The 24,504-nt window shown below is 41.0% G+C and overlaps 1 protein-coding gene across 1 annotated transcript; it reads right to left on the bottom strand.

Moving 5' to 3' along the window:
* Positions 1–433: 433 nt before the first annotated feature.
* On the bottom strand, positions 434–23,657 carry LOC145065094 (uncharacterized). The gene is made up of 3 exons (XM_079012386.1): positions 23,368–23,657; positions 22,838–23,149; positions 434–659 (listed from the first exon to the last, which is right to left on the bottom strand). The coding sequence occupies exons 1-3, from the start codon at positions 23,655–23,657 to the stop codon at positions 434–436; spliced, it is 828 nt and encodes a 275-aa protein (XP_078868512.1).
* Positions 23,658–24,504: the final 847 nt, after the last annotated feature.

Below are 24,504 nucleotides of genomic sequence, written 5' to 3' on the forward strand. Positions count from 1 at the left end.
TTATATTTGGTCTTGTAAAGTTCAAATATAATAATTTTCCAACTAATTTTTTTGTACTTCTCTGGTTCCTTCATAACCACTCCTTTTGTACTTTAATGCATGTTCTTGATTGATAGTGTTGATGTTGGTTTAGTTCCAATTAATCCAAATTCAGATTATGTATATCAGGAACATATTATAATCCTTCTTCTATTTTTAATAGCTCAATACCCAAGAAGTAACTAGCATTTCCAAAGTCTTTTATTATGAAATCATTGTTTAAGTAATCTTTAACTTCATTAATTTTGTCTTGATTAGGACCAATTATTAAAACACCATCTATATATACCACTAAAGCAATGACTGATTTATTTTCACTTTTTGTGGATAGGAGATGATCATGTGAAGACTTTTGGGATCCAAAATCCAAGAGTTATTTACAAAACTCTATATGTCATTGTCTACTAGCTTGTGTAAGACCATAGAGTGATTTATTCAGCTTGCAAACATCTCCTTTCTTTTCCTTCTCATACCCTTGTTGTGGATGCAAATACACTTCTTCATCCAAAAAACCATGCAAGAAAGCATTGTTGATTTCTAACTGGTGTAAATTCCATCTTTTTGAAAGAGACAAAGCTAATAAAATCCTAACAGCGACCACTTTTGCAACTGGAGAGAAACTATTAAGATAATTTATTCCATAAACTTGATTGTACCCCTTTACTACCAGCTTGGCCTTGTATCTCCTCTGCCCCCATCAGGTAACTTTGACCCAACTGGTTTTTACCCGGTGGTAAGAGTATAATGGTCCAAGTGTGGTTTTCTTCCAAAGCTGGAATTTCTTTATTCATAGCATCAATGGTTCTTTGATTTATGAAAAAAAATGTTAGGAAGCATTTACAGGTTTGGGTTAAAAGGGCAGAATGGTGATATGGAAAAGTAGAAGGGCAATGAGGAGATGTAAATTTCTTTGAATTTGGAGGTGGGGTAGGTTATGAACTGTTAGTATCACAATGCATAACATAATCTTTATGCCACGATGGTTGTTTTCTTACTCTTGTTCCTGCTATGAGATTTTGATCTTCATGGGCATTATTGTTATTTTCAAAAAACAAATCTTCAATTTCTTTACTGCTCGTTTCTTCTTCTAATTATGCTTCAAAACCTTCATTTTTATTGATGAGATCAATATCCCCTAAGTTGTAATCATGAGAAGGAATAAAATCTTAAGTTTGAACTACAAAATCTTGCCCATATTCATGTAAAATATTTGGTAATACAATGTTTTCTCTTAACATGATTTCCTTTTCATTTAGTATGGAAAAAAAGATTCATAGAACATGACATCTCTAGATATAATAATCTTCTTTTCTTTCAAATCATACAACTTGTAAGCTTTTTGACCATGATTATAACCAATAAAGCAACACATGAAAACTCTAGGTTCAAATTTTGTTTTATGAGGGATAGTATTGGTTGCAAAACATAAACAACCAATTACTTTGAGATTATTGTATGATGGCGTTTTATTTTGAAGTTTCTAAAAATGTGTTTCCCAATCAAGCACTTAAGTAGGAAGGATCTTCATGATGTAAGTAGCCATAAGAATAGCATTACCCTAAAAATGAATGGGTAATTTGGAATAAAACAATAATGACCTGGCAACTTGTGATGTTGTTGTTTTATGTCCACTCTTCCATTTTGTTAAGGAGAATAGGAAACAGTCCTCTGATGAACTATTCCTAAAGAAGAGAAAAGTTATTGACAATTATGATTGACGAACTCAGTTCCATTATCTGTTCTTATAAATTTGACAATTATTTGGTACCGATTAGAAACATGATTGAAGAAATCGGATAAGGTTGAATATAAAAAAGTTTGTCCCTTAATAGAAATGTCCATGTTGACCTTGAAAAGTCATAAACAATGGTTAAGAAATAAGAAGCCCTTGTAATGGTTTGGGAGTTATATGGACCCCAAAGATCCACATGAATGAGCTGAAGAATAGAAATAGTAGAAGAGTTACTATTTGGAACAAGAAAACTTTGTTGTTTTGCTAGATGGCATGGAACACAAGGAGACATTTCATTGATAGCGTTCATTGGTATAAAACTCAAATGAATCAATACAGACTCATAACTGTGACCCAGTCTTTTATGCCATACATAATAGCTATTATTATTTTTAGCTTTAACATTATTACACAAATTGGTAGCAAAAAAAGACTCTATAATGGTAGAATTGAAACTGGAATTATCTAAAACAATTTTAGTAGTTTGAAGGTCTTGTAAAAGACAATATGTAGGAAGAAAAACGAAAGCAACAAGAGCGAAAGTTGCTAAAGCATTTAAAGATAAAGGATTGCATGTGAATTTAGGAACATATAGAACATTTGTGAGTATCAAGCAAGAATTAAGAATGATTGAACTAGTATGGTTACAGATTTAATAGAACCATCAAGTAAAAATATGGGAGTGTGAGTGGATATAGGTGTAGAATTGTCAATATAGGATAACTGTGCATACATGTGAGTTGTGGCACCTGTATCCAATATTCATTAATGCCTTAAGACTCTCCACAACATGCATAGGACAAAACCACCTATTGGGACTCTATTTATGACTTAAGTCCACTACTAAGGTCTAAAAATACAACTTAATGAATCAAGAACATGCCATACTCAAGATATTACATTTTGGGACAAAAAAGTATCATTAAAACAACCATTTCTAGATCTATATGATGCAGGGGTAAAATTACAATCTTTATACCTTCAAAAGGTTGCAAATGAAGTAGAAATCCCAGATCTAAAGTGTTTCACTCCTCCAAGATCAACTCTACTTCTTTCCTTGTTCTTCAATGCACAAAAACACACACACTTAAGCTTGGAATTTCTTCTCAAGGTGAATTAGGCTATAATGGGGTTTATATATGAGCTAAACCCTAAAAATTAGGGTTTCCATATATGGAACATACGCCCCACATAGAAGATGTACGCCCAGCATACTAGGTTGAACCCTAGTACGCTCATAGTACACGCATACACATGGCGTACTCCCTATGGCTAATTTACAAAAATGCCACTAGGGCCCTTTTTGCACACTTTCTTGAACTTAAGGACCAAAATGCAACATACTTAAATTATAGGGTTAAAATTAAACATACTTTATCATCGGGATGTTACAACTCTTGCCCACTTGATCTAAACTTTGTCCTTGAAGTCAGCTGCGAGGAATAACTCAAGATAATGCTCCTGCATCTCAGCCTCCGGCTCCCAGGTCCACTCGGAGCCTCTCTGATGCTGCCATTGTACCTTTACCAAAGGTATCTCCTTATTGCACATAACCTTCATCTATCTTTCCAGAATAGCCATCGGTCTCTCAACATAGTTTAGGCTCTCATCGAACTGAATATCATATAATAGAACTACTGCCTCGTTGTCAAACACACATTTCCGCACCTGAGAGACATGGAAAATGTTATGGGTATGACTGAGCTCGCTTGATAAATCCAACCTGTAAGCTACCTTGCAAATCCTAGAAATCACCCGAAAATGTCTAATATACCGTGTAACGCCCGCAGATCCGGGCTAGTCAATTTAGAAGCAATAAGTGTCGAAAATGACTTTTTGGCGAAAGATTATTTATAATAAATATTCTTAACCAAGTTGTAGAATATGTCTCAAGGTTTCTGTACATATAAAGAACACCGAAATCCGAGTTATAACGAAAAAGTTATGGCCCGTCGAAGTTTTACGGCAAAACCGGCACAACACCGGGAAGCGTAAATAGTAAATTTACCATGGAGCGACTTTTAGCCTTATCAATCTAAAAGAAAGTTGTATTATATGTTAAACCGAGAACATACAAAAAAAGAACGCCCAAATCTGACTTCGTATGAGGAAGTTATGATTTTTCTAAGATTCGGCTTAGCAGTGCACGACCCGAAACTCGAATTTTAGTTCGAGCGGTTTTTGGCTTAAGCGACCTAAATGAGAGTTGAAGATCTCATTAATAGGAACTCAACGGTAAAAAGATACATGAAAACGGAGTCCGTATGAAATAGTTACGAATTCTTCCCGGTCATTTAAAAGTCTAAAGGCCTCCTACTGTTAAATTTGAGATCGGTCAAGAATTAGCCGACAAAGTCTAAATGAAAGTTGTAGATCTTGATTTTACCTACCGTTGAAAAAAAGAACATCGAAAACAGAGCTCGTATACGAGACTTATGATTTTTCTAATTTTAAAGGCTGATACGCGATAGGGGTGATGTAGCACCACCAGAATTGGACACGTGGCACCACCAGAAGGCTGCCACATGCCCCAACTCGGCGAGTAGGTCCTCCTACTCGGCGAGTCTATCAGGAATTCAACCTATAAATAGAGGTGTCGGGCTCCTCCATTTCCCACACCTTTCCCCACTTCTTTCTCTCTTTAAACTCTCTCTCTCTCTCTCTCTATCAGGAATTCAACCTATAAATAGAGGCGGAAGCCCCGGAGCACCCGACGGCTCCGAGAAAAGAGCCTTTCAGCTCGGGAACGCTGCTCCAACGAAGCCCGGTTTTGTGAAAACTTCGCTGTAAGTGATTTACGCCTACGTTATTTTTAATATAGCTTCTAATTAATTATAGTAATGTTATTAGGACCTTATGATAAGTACTTGGGCTATTATTATGAGTTATATAAGTATCGTTTAACGCTTATATAATAGTAATAATAGCTAGACTATTAATTAGTCTCGGTGAATATTAGACTAAACTCTAGTGGTAATGATACTAGGTTTTGTCCGAGGAAAATTGTTTTAAGAGTAACGAAGTGCTGTACGAGTACCGAGTCACCACCTTACCAAGTGAGTGCGTGGTCCCTTTCATCTTACACATAGATATGAAGTATTTTATATAAACTACATGTTATGTGTGCATATTATCTGAGTACTTGTTGTCTATGTTGGATGAACGTTTTATACATGTTTTAAATGATTTAAACTGTATACGTATTTTATATATACAAATATGTTGGGGATGACATGGGTAGATGAATGATGGGAGAGAAAAGATGATGTGAGTAAACATAAGCAGCTATAGACTTAGTGCCTAATAAATAACACTGGCAGCTATGGACTTAGTGCCTATTCAACAAACAATGGTAGCTATGGATTTAGTACCTATTAGGAATTGGTAGCTATGAACTTAGTACCTATTAGTTAAGCACTAGTAGCTATGGACTTAGTACCTGTTAGGAATTGGTAGCTATGGACTTAGTACCTATTAGTTAAACACTGGTAGCTATGGACTTAGTACTTGTTAGGAATTAAACTTAGTACCTATTAGATAAACACTAGTAGCTATGGATTTAGTACCCGATGAATAAACTATAGCAGCTATGGAATTAGTGCTTTACGAACGAGCATTGTCAGCTATGGATTTAGTGCCAGTCCTATAACCCTAGATGTAAGGGACTTCGGAATAAACGAATGCAGGATAGATGACTCTTAGGATAGGTCCTTAAGAGTAAAGAAGATAATGGGGATGGGTAATTGGGTTGATTGTTTGATTGTTTAAACATAATAATTATATTATTGTAGGTTGAAAACCCTATGTACTCACCAGGTTTTCCAACCTAACGCACTCAATTTATTTATATCACAGGTGTTGATATGAAGTCACATTACACTGAGATATTAAGGACATATAAATCACCAGTGATACTGAATGTAAGTTCTGTTTATACTTATGTTTTTGTATTGACGATGACATCCCAAATGTTTTAAAATGAATAAAAATACTTTTCTTCGGAAATGCTTTGATAACGTATTTATCATGTTTTACTGGGAACAAATTCCGCAACGTTTTTATTAAAAGAGGCACTCTGATTTTTATAAAGCATAAACAAAATCGGTCTTTTCTGGCCGCGAAAATGGGGATGTCACAGTTGGTATCAGAGCATTAGTTTAATCGAACTAGGAATTTGTAGGTAATTTCTAGACTTAAACTTAGAATGCTAAGCGATGATTGTGAGATGAATGTATGCTATATTTTAGACACAAGCACTAGTTTATTTTAGGAAAGATGCCTAAAATGTTTTATGTTATTGCTATAAAGATGCCTTATGTGCTATTATTTGTTCGAATCTATGGTCTGTTGCCGACCGGATCTGGAAATTTTATGTGTTCAAATTTCTAAACGTTTGATTACGGTATTAGAATTGGCATATAACTTTTCGGTGTGACAAGGAGATCTATACGTCTATCGTAAATAAAATCTTTCCTATCTTAAAATTCTCACCTCGGTACACCGAACGTCTGCTTGGGTGTACAAAACTTCATGGTGAAGACAGACTAAGGAAATATCCGAGGAAGATGACAGCCTGAGCCTAAGAATGTGATGGGTCATGCATCTGTCGTTGCGCCTGCACCCGAACCAATCACAATGGTAGAAGTTCAGGAAGTGATGCGAACCATGATAGATTGAGAAAATAGAGGAAATGAGATGGCTTACGATAGTGAATGATACCTATCGGAAGATAACATAAGAGAGGTATCTTGCCTTTAGAATACGTCTGATAAAATAGCAGTACGTCTAGAGAAGTACGGTACATCTGAATGTACACATTTGATTGGTAGGATGATAGAACGATTGATGTAATTCCTAAAGTTTTCCTATCATCTGGAATTTCCATCACCAACCAAGTTGAAGCAGAATTGATGATTGAAGATACGCATAGAAGAAGTCCTAGTAGAGTCTAAGGGAAATTTTTCTAATTGTTTGGACACATTTTTATGTGTTAAAATTGTTTTGTTGTGATAATGACTTGGAAAACTACGAGATAAAACTTGGAACGAGTATGAGTAGGTGTGAATGGTAGTAGAGGCCTATACTACCGGAAGCACAGGACTCACACTTGGATCAGGGAAAGTCACAAGGTTACCAAGAAGCTAGTAATTGATTTCGTTTTATTCAAGTATGTCGTTACCATTGTTTTGGTAATGACTAAGAAGATTGTTGTTATCCCGACCCTAGTGGTCATATCACATTGAGTCTGACTACGATGAGTAGGTTACGTGGTTCAGAGAACCAAGTTTGATGTAGCGCTCAACTTAAACCAAACGATTGAAATCAACGCGATCAATAGAAGTATCGCACTCGTTGTTAAAGAAGTTGGTAGCTAGAAATGCTACATGTTAAAATGTGATTATATCACATTAGACCATGAAGGAAAGCATATTCCATTCCGGAATTTGACTTTAAGAGACCTGAGTCTAAGCGTTGCTACATACGATGATAGGTCATTAGAATATGACACATCGGTCAATTGTAGTAATCAAATTAAGTTATCGTAAGTTTGTTAAGAAGAAGAAGGAGTATCTGATAAAGAATGAGGTTATGATGCGAAGGTCATGATTGAAAGTCTAACGAGCAGGTGCAAGACCGAGCACCGCCTGCAGTCAAGGAGTCCAAGAGTTAGATACTCGTTCGAAGCAACATAGAAGGTACAGTTATTACCTAGGATGAAGAGATAACATATGGAGTCATTATACTGCCATGTTTCATTGATGATTCCGAGACGTAATCATCCTAAGGGGGGGATAATTGTAAGCCGCAGATCCGGGCTAGTCAATTTAGAAGCAATAACTGTCGAAAATGACTTTTTGGCAAAATATTATTTATAATAAATAGTCTTAACCAAGTTGTAGAATATGTCTCAATGTTTCCGTACATATAAAGAACGCCGAAATCCGAGTTATAACGAAGAAGTTATGGCCCGTCGAAGTTTTACAGCAAAACCGGCACGACACCGGGAAGCGTAAATCTATTAGCCATAGAAATCTAAACGAAAGTTGTAGTATATGTTAAACCAACAACATACAAAAAAAGAACGCCCAAATCTGACTTCGTATGAGGAAGTTATGATTTTTCTAAGATTCGGCTTAGCAGTGCACGACCCGAAACTCGAATTTTAGTTCGAGCGGTTTTTGGCTTAAGCGACCTAAATGAGAGTTGAAGATCTCATTAATAGGAACTCAACGGTAAAAAGATACATGAAAACGGAGTCCGTATGAAATAGTTACGAATTCTTCCCGGTCATTTAAAAGTCTAAAGGCCTCCTACTGTTAAATTTGAGATCGGTCAAGAATTAGCCGACAAAGTCTAAATGAAAGTTGTAGATCTTGATTTTACCTACCGTTGAAAAAAAGAACATCGAAAACAGAGCTCGTATACGAGACTTATGATTTTTCTAATTTTAAAGGCTGATACGCGATAGGGGTGATGTAGCACCACCAGAATTGGACACGTGGCACCACCAGAAGGCTGCCACATGCCCCAACTCGGCGAGTAGGTCCTCCTACTCGGCGAGTCTATCAGGAATTCAACCTATAAATAGAGGTGTCGGGCTCCTCCATTTCCCACACCTTTCCCCACTTCTTTCTCTCTTTAAACTCTCTCTCTCTCTCTCTCTCTCTCTCTCTCTATCAGGAATTCAACCTATAAATAGAGGCGGAAGCCCCGGAGCACCCGACGGCTCCGAGAAAAGAGCCTTTCAGCTCGGGAACGCTGCTCCAACGAAGCCCGGTTTTGTGAAAACTTCGCTGTAAGTGAGTTACGCCTACGTTATTTTTAATATAGCTTCTAATTAATTATAGTAATGTTATTAGGACCTTATGATAAGTACTTGGGCTATTATTATGAGTTATATAAGTATCGTTTAACGCTTATATAATAGTAATAATAGCTAGACTATTAATTAGTCTCGGTGAATATTAGACTAAACTCTAGTGGTAATGATACTAGGTTTTGTCCGAGGAAAATTGTTTTAAGAGTAACGAAGTGCTGTACGAGTACCGAGTCACCACCTTACCAAGTGAGTGCGTGGTCCCTTTCATCTTACACATAGATATGAAGTATTTTATATAAACTACATGTTATGTGTGCATATTATCTGAGTACTTGTTGTCTATGTTGGATGAACGTTTTATACATGTTTTAAATGATTTAAACTGTATACGTATTTTATATATACAAATATGTTGGGGATGACATGGGTAGATGAATGATGGGAGAGAAAAGATGATGTGAGTAAACATAAGCATCTATAGACTTAGTGCCTAATAAATAACACTGGCAGCTATGGACTTAGTGCCTATTCAACAAACAATGGTAGCTATGGATTTAGTACCTATTAGGAATTGGTAGCTATGAACTTAGTACCTATTAGTTAAGCACTAGTAGCTATGGACTTAGTACCTGTTAGGAATTGGTAGCTATGGACTTAGTACCTATTAGTTAAACACTGGTAGCTATGGACTTAGTACTTGTTAGGAATTAAACTTAGTACCTATTAGATAAACACTAGTAGCTATGGATTTAGTACCCGATGAATAAACTATAGCAGCTATGGAATTAGTGCTTTACGAACGAGCATTGTCAGCTATGGATTTAGTGCCAGTCCTATAACCCTAGATGTAAGGGACTTCGGAATAAACGAATGCAGGATAGATGACTCTTAGGATAGGTCCTTAAGAGTAAAGAAGATAATGGGGATGGGTAATTGGGTTGATTGTTTGATTGTTTAAACATAATAATTATATTATTGTAGGTTGAAAACCCTATGTACTCACCAGGTTTTCCAACCTAACGCACTCAATTTATTTATATCACAGGTGTTGATATGAAGTCACATTACACTGAGATATTAAGGACATATAAATCACCAGTGATACTGAATGTAAGTTCTGTTTATACTTATGTTTTTGTATTGACGATGACATCCCAAATGTTTTAAAATGAATAAAAATACTTTTCTTCGGAAATGCTTTGATAACGTATTTATCATGTTTTACTGGGAACAAATTCCGCAACGTTTTTATTAAAAGAGGCACTCTGATTTTTATAAAGCATAAACAAAATCGGTCTTTTCTGGCCGCGAAAATGGGGATGTCACAGTTGGTATCAGAGCATTAGTTTAATCGAACTAGGAATTTGTAGGTAATTTCTAGACTTAAACTTAGAATGCTAAGCGATGATTGTGAGATGAATGTATGCTATATTTTAGACACAAGCACTAGTTTATTTTAGGAAAGATGCCTAAAATGTTTTATGTTATTGCTATAAAGATGCCTTATGTGCTATTATTTGTTCGAATCTATGGTCTGTTGCCGACCGGATCTGGAAATTTTATGTGTTCAAATTTCTAAACGTTTGATTACGGTATTAGAATTGGCATATAACTTTTCGGTGTGACAAGGAGATCTATACGTCTATCGTAAATAAAATCTTTCCTATCTTAAAATTCTCACCTCGGTACACCGAACGTCTGCTTGGGTGTACAAAACTTCATGGTGAAGACAGACTAAGGAAATATCCGAGGAAGATGACAGCCTGAGCCTAAGAATGTGATGGGTCATGCATCTGTCGTTGCGCCTGCACCCGAACCAATCACAATGGTAGAAGTTCAGGAAGTGATGCGAACCATGATAGATTGAGAAAATAGAGGAAATGAGATGGCTTACGATAGTGAATGATACCTATCGGAAGATAACATAAGAGAGGTATCTTGCCTTTAGAATACGTCTGATAAAATAGCAGTACGTCTAGAGAAGTACGGTACATCTGAATGTACACATTTGATTGGTAGGATGATAGAACGATTGATGTAATTCCTAAAGTTTTCCTATCATCTGGAATTTCCATCACCAACCAAGTTGAAGCAGAATTGATGATTGAAGATACGCATAGAAGAAGTCCTAGTAGAGTCTAAGGGAAATTTTTCTAATTGTTTGGACACATTTTTATGTGTTAAAATTGTTTTGTTGTGATAATGACTTGGAAAACTACGAGATAAAACTTGGAACGAGTATGAGTAGGTGTGAATGGTAGTAGAGGCCTATACTACCGGAAGCACAGGACTCACACTTGGATCAGGGAAAGTCACAAGGTTACCAAGAAGCTAGTAATTGATTTCGTTTTATTCAAGTATGTCGTTACCATTGTTTTGGTAATGACTAAGAAGATTGTTGTTATCCCGACCCTAGTGGTCATATCACATTGAGTCTGACTACGATGAGTAGGTTACGTGGTTCAGAGAACCAAGTTTGATGTAGCGCTCAACTTAAACCAAACGATTGAAATCAACGCGATCAATAGAAGTATCGCGCTCGTTGTTAAAGAAGTTGGTAGCTAGAAATGCTACATGTTAAAATGTGATTATATCACATTAGACCATGAAGGAAAGCATATTCCATTCCGGAATTTGACTTTAAGAGACCTGAGTCTAAGCGTTGCTACATACGATGATAGGTCATTAGAATATGACACATCGGTCAATTGTAGTAATCAAATTAAGTTATCGTAAGTTTGTTAAGAAGAAGAAGGAGTATCTGATAAAGAATGAGGTTATGATGCGAAGGTCATGATTGAAAGTCTAACGAGCAGGTGCAAGACCGAGCACCGCCTGCAGTCAAGGAGTCCAAGAGTTAGATACTCGTTCGAAGCAACATAGAAGGTACAGTTATTACCTAGGATGAAGAGATAACATATGGAGTCATTATACTGCCATGTTTCGTTGATGATTCCGAGACGTAATCATCCTAAGGGGGGGATAATTGTAAGCCGCAGATCCGGGCTAGTCAATTTAGAAGCAATAACTGTCGAAAATGACTTTTTGGCAAAATATTATTTATAATAAATAGTCTTAACCAAGTTGTAGAATATGTCTCAAGGTTTCCGTACATATAAAGAACGCCGAAATCCGAGTTATAACGAAGAAGTTATGGCCCGTCGAAGTTTTACAGCAAAACCGGCACGACACTGGGAAGCGTAAATCTATTAGCCATAGAAATCTAAACGAAAGTTGTAGTATATGTTAAACCAACAACATACAAAAAAAGAACGCCCAAATCTGACTTCGTATGAGGAAGTTATGATTTTTCTAAGATTCGGCTTAGCAGTGCACGACCCGAAACTCGAATTTTAGTTCGAGCGGTTTTTGGCTTAAGCGACCTAAATGAGAGTTGAAGATCTCATTAATAGGAACTCAACGGTAAAAAGATACATGAAAACGGAGTCCGTATGAAGTAGTTACGAATTCTTCCCGGTCATTTAAAAGTCTAAAGGCCTCCTACTGTTAAATTTGAGATCGGTCAAGAATTAGCCGACAAAGTCTAAATGAAAGTTGTAGATCTTGATTTTACCTACCGTTGAAAAAAAGAACATCGAAAACAGAGCTCGTATACGAGACTTATGATTTTTCTAATTTTAAAGGCTGATACGCGATAGGGGTGATGTAGCACCACCAGAATTGGACACGTGGCACCACCAGAAGGCTGCCACATGCCCCAACTCGGCGAGTAGGTCCTCCTACTCGGCGAGTCTATCAGGAATTCAACCTATAAATAGAGGTGTCGGGCTCCTCCATTTCCCACACCTTTCCCCACTTCTTTCTCTCTTTAAACTCTCTCTCTCTCTCTCTCTCTAAGCCTCCCTAACCCGCCAAAGCCTAGGGTAACTCGCTAGCACGAGGCGGAAGCCCCGGAGCACCCGATGGGCTCCGAGAAAAGAGCCTTTCAGCTCGGGAATGCTGCTCTAACGAAGCCCGGTTTTGTGAAAAACCCGTTGTAAGTGAGTTACGCCTACGCTATTTTTAATATAACTTCTAATTAATTATAGTAATGTTATTAGGACCTTATAATAAGTACTTGGGCTATTATTATGGGTTATATAAGTATCGTTTAACGCTTATATAATAGTAATAATAGCTAGACTATTAATTAGTCTCGTTGAATATTAGACTGATCTGATCTCTAGTGGTAATGATACTAGGTTTTGTTCAAGGAAAATTGTTTTAAGAGTAACGAAGTGCTGTCCGAGTACCGAGTCACCACCTTACCAAGTGAGTGCATGGTCCCTTTCATCTTACACATAGATATGAAGTATTTTATATAAACTACGTGCTATGTGTGCATATTATCTGAGTACTTGCTGTCTATGTTGGATGAACGTTTTTATACATGTTTTAAATGATTTAAACTGTATACATATTTTATATATACAAATATGTTGGGGATGACATGGGTAGATGAATGTTGGGAGAGAAAAGATGATGTGAGTAAATATAAGAAGCTATAGACTTAGTGCCTAATAAATAACACTGACAGCTATGGACTTAATGCCTATTTGACAAACACTAGTAGCTATGGATTTAGTACCTGTTAGGAATTGGTAGCTATGGACTTACTACCTATTAGTTAAACACCGGTAGCTATGGACTTAGTGCCTGTTAGGAATTGGTAGCTATGGACTTAGTACCTATTAGTTAAACACTGGTAGCTCTGGACTTAGTACTTGTTAGGAATTAAACTTAGTACCTATTAGATAAACACTAGTAGCTATGGATTTAGTACCCGATGAATAAACTATAGCAGCTATGGAATTAGTGCTTTACGAACGAGCATTGTCAGCTATGGATTTAGTGCCAGTCCTATAACCCTAGATGTAAGGGACTTCGGAATAAACGAATGCAGGATAGATGACTCTTAGGATAGGTCCTTAAGAGTAAAGAAGATAATGGGGATGGGTAATTGGGTTGATTGTTTGATTGTTTAAACATAATAATTATATTATTGTAGGTTGAAAACCCTATGTACTCACCAGGTTTTCCAACCTAACACACTCAATTTATTTATATCATAGGTGTTGATATGAAGTCACATTACACTGAGATATTAAGGACATATAAATCACCAGTGATACTGAATGTAAGTTCTGTTTATACTTATGTTTCTGTATTGACGATGTCATCCCAAATGTTTTAAAATGAATAAAAATACTTTTCTTCGGAAATGCTTTGATAACGTATTTATCATGTTTTACTAGGAACAAATTCTACAACGTTTTTATTAAAAGAGGTACTTTGATTTTTATAAAGCATAAACAAAATCAGTCTTTTCTGGCCGTGAAAATGGGGATGTCACATACCGGGGGCCGAATGTCCCCTCTCTTCCTGAAGCGTATCACACCCTTCCCAGGCGAGACCTTAAGGAGCACCATATCGCCGACCTAAAACTCTAACTCTGATCGGTGACGATCGGCATAGCTCTTCTGCTAACTTTGAGCGGTCTGGAGTCGCTGTCTGATCTGCTAAATAAGCTCCGTGGTTTGAAGGACCACTGCGGTCTTTCCCATGACCCTATGAACATCCTCTCCCCAACAAAATGGGGTAAGATATCTCCGACCATACAAGAGCTCAAACGGTGGATCAATAATGTTGGAGTGATAATTATTGTTGTAGGAGAACTCCTCAAGAGGTAGGTAGGAATCCCAACTCCCACCAAAATCAGTAACATAGGCCTATAACATATCCTCAAGGGTCTATATAGTCCACTTACTCTGGCCATCAATCTGCGGATAATATGTAGTGCCGAAATGTAACCTCGTGCCTAGTTCCTCATGGAACTTCTGCCAGAAATGTGAAGTGTAAGACCGTGAAATTTGAAAACAATTTTTCATTTTAAATTAATAAAAATACTCCTATCACAATTCTCAAAAAAAAAAAGCGTGTATCAATTGTTTTTCACATAACATAAGTACAAATCACAATCCCCAGAATCTCAAATCATCTCCACTACAAGTGTGTACTAATCATGTCCGCGCCTTCCCGCGATCATCACTGGTACCTGATACACATAACATGCAAACAGTAAGCGTAAATGCTTAGTGAGTTCCCTAAAATACCACATACAACACATACGCCTTTCCAGGCCATAACTCTATGGGATCTTCCAATCCAAGTGTCTCGGGGGATTTCCATCCCATAACTCTGTTGACCTTCCGGTCCATACTTTGTTGACCTTCCGGTCCATATCATCCTGACCTTCTGGTCCACATCATCATACTCATATCATAACATATCACATATACAACATACATCAAATATTCATCATACACATAAGACCTTCCGGTCACACATAATTACCCCATCGGGTAAGCCATAGTGAGAAGACACACCTCGAAGATGTCAGATGATCAATCGCACTCAATCTTCCGACCTAGCTTCCTCCTATAGCATAAATACATCTCTAATTAATACCTCCCCGACTTAGTTTGACTAATGCCCATAAGTCAACACAAGTCAACTGTGGTCAACGGCCGCCCTTTGACCCAACTCGTCGAGTCAGGCACTGACTCGGTGAGTTCAGACGTGAACTCAAGTCCCCTAAATCCCAACTGACTCACCGATTCAGTCCCCCAACTCGGCGAGTCACCAACTGTGTGAGTCACGGGACAACCCGGTCCGACTCGTCAAGTCTGCTCATGGACTCCGCGAGTTCATTCCATGCTCGAACTCAAATGGCCTTCTGAGGTCAGATCTGTTCCTCTAATCCATAGACCTGACCTTCATAAGCTCAATAAACACGTAAAGGTTCAAACTTGATACTCATGCAACGTCCAAATAACTCTACTTGAAGAATTAGCCACAAATACAACATCCTAAGTCCATTTCTTCCATAACTCATCATAAAGCAAGATGGATAAAGCTCTCTGGACCACTATGGGTCCAGATCCAAAGCCTAAACATGGTAAGGGACCATATTTCCAACAAATCATCCCAATAAAGGGTATAGAAAACCCTAGATCCATGGATTCTTCAGCAAAATAGAAAAAGGATCGATATGCTACCTCAAGGATGATGTTCTTTGCTTGAGATCCACATATATGCAACCTCCTTGGCCTCCTCAAAGCTGGAACCACCTTCTTCTTGCAAAACCAACCCACAAAGATCAAATAATGGCTTCTTCCCTCTCACAAACGCTCAAGCACTCTTAGGGTTTCTCTCAAGGGTCTGGTAGCCGCAAATGGTGGCTATAGGGGTCCTTAAATAGGTCCCCAAACCCGAGAAATTAGGGTTTCTTTCGTTAGCTATGACTCGGTGAGTGCACTCCCCTGACTCGTCGAGTCTAATCATTATCCACGTCACCCATTCGTGACCTGACTCAACGAGTCTAAGCACCAACTCGTTGAGTCACCTCAACACAATCAAAATTACAATATTAATTAATGTACCTGGGAAACCGGGCGTTATAATTCTCCCCTACTAGAAGTAGAATTTGCCCCCGAAGTCTCGCTCTGCAAACAACTCTGGATGCTGCTCCAACATCTCTAACTCCGGCTCCCAAGTCAGCACAGACTCCTTCCGATGTTGCCACTAGACCTGAACCAGGGACACCTCCTTGTTCCTCAGAACCTTGATCCTCCTATCTCGGATCGTGATCGGCCTCTCAACATAGTTCAGGCTCGCATCCACCCGAATTTCCTCTAATGGAACAACTGCTGACTCATCGGCAATACACTTCCTCAACTGAGACACGTGGAAGGCATCATGAATCTGACTCAGCTCGGCAGGTAGCTCCAAACGATATGCTACTCTGCCCACCCTAGCTGTCACCCTAAATGGACCGATATATCGAGGCCCCAACTTGCCTCTCTTCCTGAATTGAATCACACCTTTCCAAGGTGATACCTTCAGGAGAACAAAATCACCAATCTGTAACTTGAGCTCTGAGTGACGCCTATCCATATAGCTCTTCTGGTGACTCTGAGCCGTCAGCAACCTCTGCCTGACCTGCTGAATCCTCTGTGTCGTCTGGAGCACTATCTTCGTACTACCCATTACACGTTGCCCTACCTCTCCCCAACAAATGGGAGTCCGACACCTCCTTCCACACAACAGCTCAAGGGGAGGCATACCGATGCTCAAATGGTGGATGTTGTTATAGGAAAACTCAGCCAAAGACAGATACGTGTCCCAACTTCCTCCGAAGTCTAATACACATGCCCGAAGCAAGTCCTCGAGGGTCTGGATAGTCCGCTCACTCTGACCGTCGGTCTGAGGGTGATAAGCAGTGCTAAAATGCAATCTCGTACCCAACTCCTCATGAAACTTCTTCCAGAACCTGGAAGTAAAACGTACATCTCGATCTGACACAATTGAGATCGGCACCCCATGCCGAGACACCACCTCCCTCACATATATCTTTGCCAACTTCTCTGTAGAAGAGCTCTCACTGATAGCAAGGAAGGGATCACTCTTCGTCAATCGATCCACAATCACCCAAATTACGTCGACACCCCTTGGGTTTCTTGGCATTTTGGTGATGAAATCCATAGAAATTTGTTCCCACTTCCACTAGGGAACCTCAAGTGGCTGCAACTTGCCATGCGGACGCTGGTGCTCGACCTTAACCTTACGACAGGTCAAGCACCTCTCTACAATCCATGCTACATCTCTCTTCATACAAGGCCACCAATAATCTCTCTTCAGAACCAAATACATCTTAGTGGCCCCGGGACGAATCGAGAATCTCGATCTATGCGCTTCCTCCATCAAAACACTACGTGCCCCACCTATAAACGACACCCAAATCCGACCATGAAAAGTCATAAGCCCTCGGCTATCAGTCACAAACTCAAATACCTGCCCAAACACTCGCTCTTTCTTGCGGTTCTCCGGTCTCACAGCCTCTACCTGGGCCTCACGAATGGTATCTAACACCGCAGTCATCACGGTCATTCTCTTACACATACCTCGTATCGGGGCACTCTTTGCCCTATGACTTAGGGCATCGGCTACCACATTTGCCTTCCCTGGGTGGTACAGGATCTCACAATCGTAATCCTTCACCACATCCAACCATCTCCTCTTCCGCCTATTCAGGTTGGGCTGATCCATCAAATACTTCAAACTCTTGTGGTCCGAGTAAATGGTACACCGAACCTCGTACAAATAGTGGCGTCAGATCTTGAGAGCGAACACTACCGCTCCCAACTCCATATCGTGAGTGGGATACCTCGCCTCATGAGGCTTCAGCTGCCTCGATGCATATGCTATCACATGCCCCATCTGCATAAGCACTACACCCAACCCTGATATCGATGTATCGTAGTATACCACAAAATCCTCAACTCCCTCTAGAAGGGATAACACCGAGGCTTCACACAACTTCCGGCGAAGAGTCTCAAATGAGGTCTGCTGCTCTGGACCCCATGAGAAGGCAACACCCTTCCGGGTCAACCTAGTGAGTGGCACTGCAATCTTGGAGAAATCCTGAATGAATCTCCGATAATAACCGTCCAACCCCAGAAAACTCCTGATATCCGTGGCGGACTTCGGCACTTCCCAACTCATCACCGCCTCAATCTTGGCCGGGTCGACCAATATCCCATTTTGATTAACAAGATGCCCCAAGAACTGGACCTCTTGTAACCAAAAATCACACTTGGATAATTTGGCATAAAGCCTCTCCGACCTCAATACCCCGAGGATCTCCCTCAAATGCTCCTCACGCTGCTCTCGGGATCTAGAATACACTAGAAGATCATCAATAAACACGATCACCGATCGATCCAACATCGGACGACATACCCTGTTCATGAGATCCATGAACGCTGTTGGTGCACTGGTGAGCCCAAAAGGCATCACCACAAACTCATAGTGCCCATATCGTGTCCTGAATGTCGTCTTCTGGATATCCTCATCACGCACCCTCATTTGGTGATATCCAGACCTCAAGTCTATCTTGAAAAACCAAGATGCCCTCTGAAGCTGATCGAACAAATCATCAATCCTCGGCAACGGATAACAGTTCTTGACCGTTAACTTGTTCAGCTCCTAATAGTCGATGCACATTCGATGCAAACCATCCTTTTTCTTGACAAAAAGGATCTGCGCTCCCCAAGCGAGCTGCTCGGTCGTATAAACCATTTCCCTAATAGCTCCTGAAGGTATGAGGATAACTCCTGCATCTCTGGTGGTACAAGGCGATAAGGCGCTTTAGCGATAGGCGCTTCCCCCAGAACCAAATCAATGCGAAACTCCACCTGCCTCTCAGGAGGCACACCCGGCAACTCCTTTGGAAATACATCCGGGAACTCACGCACTATCGAAACATCATCAACTAAACTTGGCCTCCCCGCGGTCTCCCATGTATCCATCACATAAGCTACGAACCCCTTGCATCCCTGCTGCAAACTCTGCCTCGCTCTGGCAGCCGAACAGAATGCTGAACCGCTTCAAGTTCCCTCGTCATAGACTGTCAACACTCCCCCACTAGGATCTCGAATCGTCACCAATTGTTGCTTGCAGTCTATCACAGCCCCAAATCGACTCAACCAATCCATGCCCAAGATAACACATACGCCCCCCATCGCGATCGAGACCAGATCTATCGGAAACTCAACGCCGAAGATCTCAAGTACACACCCTCGAATCACATCCGTGGCATACACTGCTCGCTCGTCAGCTATAGAAACTCGTAGAGGTCGACTCAACACCTCTCGTCGGATACTAATGTGCTGACTAAACGCTAAGGAAACAAATGACCGACTCGCACCCAAGTCAAATAACACCAAAGCAGGTACATAATTCACAAGAAAAGTACCTACACATATCATAATATAAGCACAACACCTCAAACTCAACATAAATAAATGAAAGAATACATACCAGCCACGACATCGGGCGTTGCGCGGACCTCCTCCGCTGTCAACTGGAAGGCTCTCCCGCGAGCCTTCGGTGCCTCAGCCTTCACCGGCCGAACCTCAGCAACTCACAAGGCAGAAGGGGCAGATCCCTGCTGTGCCCCTTGTGATGTCCCCCACAGCTGCGGGCACTCGGCCTTCCAGTGGCCCGTCTGGTCGCAATGGAAACAAACGATGAATCCCATGGGGCAATCCTTGGCTATATGCCCTTCCTTGCCACATTTGTAGCAAGCACCTGATCAACAGACCCCCTCATGTCCCTTGCCTCACTTTCCGCAAGTTTCACCCTTCTCGCCTCCAGCTCTCGAATCGGCAGGCTTTGCCCGCTTGGCTGCCGGCTGAGACTGCGTCGGCCGCCTCTCCACCCTCTGTGACTTTGCCTCCTCCCTAACCTGAGTCTCCAGCTCAATCTTCCTCTTACGTGCATTTGCCTGGAGCTTGGCAAATGTTCGGTAAGTCGAGTTCGCCACGAACTCCCGAATATCCCTCCTTAGAATGCTCAAGTACCGGCTCATGCGTTCCTGCTCAGACGACACGTGCTCAGGGCAGAACATCGCCCTCTCATGAAACTTCCTGGTGATCACAGTAACTGATTCAGTACCCTGCTTGAGGGTTAAGAACTCCTGGGCCAACCGTTCCCTTTCCACCGGGGGGCGTACTTGTCTCTGAACATAATGGTGAACCTCTCCCAGGTCACCGTTTAGATCTCCGCAGAAGTGAGATGCACCGTCACAAATTACCACCAATCCTTCGCTCCCAAGCAAAGCTGGTTCAGTGCAAACTGAACCCTCAGATGCTCTGGACACGAACAGGTGTAGAACAATCCCTTGATATCAGATATCCATCTCATCGCAGCAATTGGATCCTGCGTCCCATCAAACTCTAGTGGCTTCGTGTTGCTGAACTCCCGATACAGCAACGAGTCACCCCCCTGCGGCCTGGCAGCAGCGACGGCTGTGGTGGCCGCAACAACAGCAGCATCAGTAAGAGCGGCGTACCGCTCATCAAAGGTCTCAATCAGTATGGTCTTGATAGACCCGAACATCTCTGGTATCTCATCTCGGATGGTCGTAGCCACTTCATCATGAATCATCTGGCGGAGCTCTTCATCGCTCACACCCCCTCTCGCTACTCCCCGGTCTGTGGCGTGTCCCAACCATAATGTCTCTGAAATACAACATAAAAGTACCAAGGACTCGCTCGAGCGTACTCGCACTAGATAACTCAACCCTACTTGTTTCCTAGTATCCTAAGGATTCCTACTTGGACTGCACACTGATCCGGTGTTTCCAGTAGTACGTGCCCTATACTACCTTCCATACCGCATCAGTATTCATTCCAAGCCACCCTCCAAGGATCCCAAGTCACAAGTACTCTATCTCTTGCCACACATAAGCTACCCTTTTGTAGATCCTCAGAGCACCTCACTACTACCTATTCACTCACAAGCATCTCATAGCAGCAGAAATCTTCTTAGGCTAAGGCATCACAAATCAAGCCACTCTAGTTCTAATATGAACACCTAGCCTACTCTAGCATGCATAACACATTACAACATATCACATAACACATAATATAAGGGTAATTTGGGAAATCACCGTTCGGGCGCTGGCTGATCGTACATACTGCTTTCTCCTGTTTCCTCAATTCCTTTTCACTCTCTTAGAAAAATTTGGTTACTTATGAAAACTTTCTCAAATCCTCAGTTTGAGTTCAAAGACACCCAAAGATGAATTCGAATCCCTCAAACCAAGGCTCTGATACCAACTTGTAACACCATGAAATTTCAAAACAAATTTTCATTTTAAATTAATAAAAATACTCCAATCACAATTCTAAAAAAAAAAACGTCTATCAATTGTTTTTCACATAACATAAGTACAAATCACAATCCACAAAATCTCAAATCATCTCCACTACAAGTGTGTATTGATCATGTCGGCGCCTTCCCGCGATCATCACTGGTACCTCAAACACATAACACGCAAACGGTAAGCATAAATGCTTAGTGAGTTCCCCAAAATACCACATACAGCACATACGCCTTTCCAGGCCATAACTCTATGGGATCTTCCAGTCCAAGTGTCTCAGAGGATTTCCATCCCATAACTCTGTTGACCTTCCGGTCCATATCATCCTGACCTTCCGGTCCACATCATCGTACTCATATCATAACATATCACATATACAACATACATCACATATTCATCATACACATAAGACCTTCTGGTCACACATAATTACCCCATCGGGTAAGCCACAGTGAGAAGACTCACCTCGAAGATGTCGGATGATCACTCACGCTCAATCTTCCGACCTAGCTTCCTCCTATAGCATAAATACATCTCTAATTAATACCTCCCCGACTTAGTTTGAATAATGCCCTTAAGTCAACACAAGTCAACTCTGGTCAATGGCCACCCTTTGACCCAGCTCGTCGAGTCAGGCACTGACTCGGCGAGTTCAGACGTGAACTCAAGTCCCTAAATCCCAACTGACTCACCGAGTCAGTCCCCCAACTCGGCGAGTCACCAACTGTGTGAGTCACGGGACAACCCGGTCCGACTCGTCGAATCTGCTCATGGACTCGGCGAGTTCATTCCATGCTCGAACTCAAATGGCCTTCTAAGGTCAGATCTGTTCCTCTAATCCATAGATCTGACCTTCCTAAGCTCAATAAACACGTAAAGGTTCAAACTTGATACTCATGCAACATCCAAATAACTATACTTGAAGAATTAGCCCGAAATACAACATCTTAAGTCCATTTCTTCCATAACTCATCATAAAGCAAGATGGATAAAGATCTCTGGACCACTATGGGTCCAAATCCGAAGCCTAAACATGGAAAGGGACCATATTTCCAACAAATCGTCCCAATAAAGCGTATAGAAAATCCTAGATCCATGGATTCTTCAGCAAAACAGAAAAAGGATCGATATGCTACCTCAAGGATGATGTTCTTCGCTTGAGATCCACATATATGCAACCTCCTTGGCCTCCTCAAAGCTGGAACCACCTTCTTTTTGCAAAACCAACCCACAAAGATCAAATAATGGCTTCTTCCCTCTCACAAACGCTCAAGCACTCTTAGGGTTTCTCTCAAGGGTCTGGTAGTAGCAAATGGTGGCTATAAGGGTCCTTAAATAGGTCCCAAACCCGAGAAATTAGGGTTTCTTTCGTTAGATCTGACTCGGTGAGTGCACTCCCCTGACTCGTCGAGTCAAATCATTTTCCACGTCACCCATTCGTGACTTGACTCGACGAGTCTAAGCACCAACTCGTCGAGTCACCTCAACACAATTCAAATTACAATATTAATTTATGTACCTAGGAAACCGGGTGTTACATGAAGTGAGCCAAACATCTGGGTTTGAAAAGATGGAAACCGAAACCCTGTGATGAGCAACGATCTCCTGGACATAAACGGCAGCCAACGTTTTAGCTGAAGAACTCACCCGGATTGCCAAAAAGTGAGTATTGTTAGTCAGTGGATCCACGATGACCCATATAGCATTGAAGCCTTTAGCCGTCTTCAGCAATTTGGTGATAGAATCTATAGTAATCTGCTCCCACATCCACATGGGAACCTCCAAAAGCTGTAACTTTCCATGTGGCCTCTGGTGCTCCGCCTTGACCATCCTATAGTTAAAGCACCACTCAACGTACCAGACAATCTCCCTCTTCATACATGGCCACCAGCAACTCAATCTTAAATCCTGATACATCTTGGTGGTTCCCGGGTGTATAGAAAATCAAGACTTATGAGCCTCTTCCAGCACTATCTGTCTAATCCCGCCTGAAATTGGAACCCAAACCCGACCACAACGGGTCAATAACCCTTGCTATCCATGACAAACCTGTCGTTCTCATCTTGAATCCTATCCTGTTTCCAGTTCTCCTTCTGAACTCCCTTTGCCCGTGCCTTTATAATTAATCCCAAAGGTGGGGAATCAACAAATATCCTCATACACACATCCCCGACCGAAGACCCAGCCGACTTGTGGATTAACGCATCTGCTACCATATTCACTTTACCCAGATGGTAAAGAATCTCGCAGTCATAGTCCTTGACCACATCCAGCCACCTACATTGCCTCTTGTTCAGTTTCGGCTGATCAATAAGATATCTTAAACTCTTGTGATCCATGTAGACCGTACAACGGACCCCATATAGATAATCTCTCCAAATATTGATGGAAAATACCATTGCCCTCAACTCTAGGTAATGAGTGGGATATCATATCTCATGCGGCTTCAGCTGTCACGAAGTGTAAGCAATCACTCACCCTCTCTACATAAGGACCGCCCCTAACCCGGTGATGGATGCATAACATAAAACCACAAAATCCTCGACTCCCTCCAGAAGGGTCAATACCATGGCCTCACATAACCTCTATCGAAGATTCTCAAACGCCGACTGGTGCTCTGGGCCCCATCGGAAATTGACCCCTTTCCTCGTCAGACAAGTGAGGGGTACCACAATCTTGGAGAAATCTTGAATAAATCACCAATAGTACCCTACCAAACCCAAAAAAAACTATTGATCTTTGAGGGAGATTTCGAAACCTCCCACTGCATCTCTGCCTTGATCTTGGCCGGATTAACCAAAATCCCATCCTGGTTAATGAGATGCCCCAGGAACTGGACCTCTAGTAACCAAAACTCACACTTTAATAACTTGGCATATAGCCGTTTCTGCCTTAAAACTCCTGGAAGCTCTCAAAGGTGCTCCTCATGCTGCTCCTTGGTCTTGGAATACACGAGGATATCAACAATGAACACGATATTAGATCGGTCGAGCATCGGCTTGCATACGCGATTCATCATATCCATAAATACAATAGGCACATTGGTGAGCCCAAATGGTATCACCACAAACTCGTAATGTCCATAACGAGTCCAGAACACGGTCTTCTCCACGTGCTCCTCTCTCACTTTCACCTGATGATATCCGGACCTTAGATCGATCTTGAAGAACCAAGATGCACCCTATA

The sequence above is a fragment of the Lactuca serriola genome, chromosome 1, assembly GCF_051521515.1.
Source record: "Lactuca serriola cultivar US96UC23 chromosome 1, Lser_US96UC23_V15, whole genome shotgun sequence".
NCBI lineage: Eukaryota > Viridiplantae > Streptophyta > Magnoliopsida > Asterales > Asteraceae > Lactuca > Lactuca serriola.

What these genes read in the sequence shown, in the direction of transcription:
- LOC145065094 (XM_079012386.1), bottom strand. Translation starts at nt 23,657, where the DNA reads ATGGATCACAAGAGTTTAAGATATCTTATTGATCAGCCGAAACTGAAC. An exon ending in ATTCAAGATGAGAACGACAG is followed by an intron (nt 23,150 to 23,367) that starts GTTTGTCATGGA and finishes CTTTAACTATAG; the next exon opens with GATGGTCAAGGCGGAGCACC. An exon ending in TGTAACACCCGGTTTCCTAG is followed by an intron (nt 660 to 22,837) that starts GTACATAAATTA and finishes TTATCTTAATAG; the next exon opens with TTTCTCTCCAGTTGCAAAAG.